Source organism: Rattus norvegicus, chromosome 9, assembly GCF_021556685.1.
Source record: "Rattus norvegicus strain SHRSP/BbbUtx chromosome 9, alternate assembly SHRSP_T2T, whole genome shotgun sequence".
Taxonomy (NCBI): domain Eukaryota; kingdom Metazoa; phylum Chordata; class Mammalia; order Rodentia; family Muridae; genus Rattus; species Rattus norvegicus.
Window position 1 is genome coordinate 53,731,205 of NC_141542.1, and position 1,296 is coordinate 53,732,500.

The window sequence follows — 1,296 nt, forward strand, 5'->3', positions numbered from 1 at the left end:
TTTCAGAGCTGGGGACCGAACCTAGGGCCTTAGCAAGCGCTCTACCACTGAGCTAAATCCCCAACCCCTGTTTTTCATTTTTCTTAAGAATCACAGTGCCCAGGCCCCACAGCTCAGGATAGCAGCCAGGCGCCTCAGGCACCTGTACTCCATTCGATATCTGTATCCATGGCACAGGCAATTCCCAAAGCACGCAAAGCCAACGAAAACAAGCGGAGGCAACACAAAGCTCAATTTTGTCTTTTATTTTTTGCTAACATAAGATCAGAACCATCACTCTGCTCACTTCTATGAATTCATCCAACCCAAATTATTATAGTAACACAACCAAAGGTTGTTGTCTTTGCTCCTCAGCGACGCCCTCCTCTGGGCATTACAAGCCCTGTTGCCCAAGAGACCGCAAAGCCTTCCTGGCCCTTCCACATACTCATTAGAGTACTACCTTCTGAGGCTACACCTCAAGTCTGCCGAGAGGTGGGCGGGGTGAAGTGTCTCCACATTCCAATCTGAGTGGGCTACAGACTCCAGCCACTTCCTTGTTGGTCAGTCCCTCAAAGGTGACGATCAGTGTGCTGCAGCTTCCCCTCCTCAGTGTTGCAGTTCTTCAAGGTATGTAAGCCATGCCTCAGAAGTCACCCATGGGATGCACACAGATTAACCACCAAAGCAGGACACACAGGGGCAGCATCTTTCTTTGGTTCCAGAACACAGGGGCAGCATCTTTCGGGAGCAGCCCCTCCAGTGTTGTTCAAGCTGTCCTCCTAAGTCACAAAGGGTTGTTCAGGGTCCTCTGCCAACTGAAATGACCCCTCAGAGTTCACAGAGCCCCCAGTCTTATCCTCTCTTGGTGGTTCTACGCTCTGGCCTATGAAGCTACCAAGGCCCCAGCACTAGGCACCTCATCCAGGTTTTGTACCTCTCCACTCTCTGACGCCTTCTGAATCTCAGAATACAGCTCTACTCTGAACCACTGTGAGTGCAGCTCCAGAGTCAGGGTCTGGAGGCCTCTCTACTCCTACCACACATCTGACCTGACTTGCCCGGGGCTCCTCAACACTGTGCATCCACTCAGATTACAGGTGAGGGGCTTTGGTGTAGCTGTATATGGCCCCGTGAACCAAATCACACTTGAGTTGCTTTACTTCTCATCTTGACGGAAACTTTCTAAGTATGAAAGGGAAAGGAGCCTGCTCTGGAACACAAGCCGAACTCCAAGCTCCGTCTGCAGTGTCCTAGGAAAGGAGACTGCCCCATCTTCAGTGTCCACATCACAGGACCATGGTTCTGTAAGGCTCA

The 1,296-nt window shown here is 51.2% G+C and overlaps 1 protein-coding gene across 44 annotated transcripts in view; it reads right to left on the reverse strand.

The window, feature by feature from the left end:
- Window positions 1-230: 230 nt before the first annotated feature.
- The window catches only part of Kansl3 (KAT8 regulatory NSL complex subunit 3), a 43,486-nt gene continuing 42,420 nt past the window's right edge, over window positions 231-1,296 (reverse strand). For 25 of the 44 annotated variants that reach the window (XM_087566019.1, XM_087566010.1, XM_087566038.1 and 22 more), the window contains one exon: window positions 231-761. Coding sequence is in view for 1 of the 44 variants with exons in the window: in XM_087565994.1 (XP_087422120.1) it covers window positions 633-761 (129 nt within the window). In the remaining 43 variants the exon portion in view is untranslated. The other 19 variants (XM_087566029.1, XM_087566005.1, XM_087566032.1 and 16 more) reach the window with 1 other exon arrangement.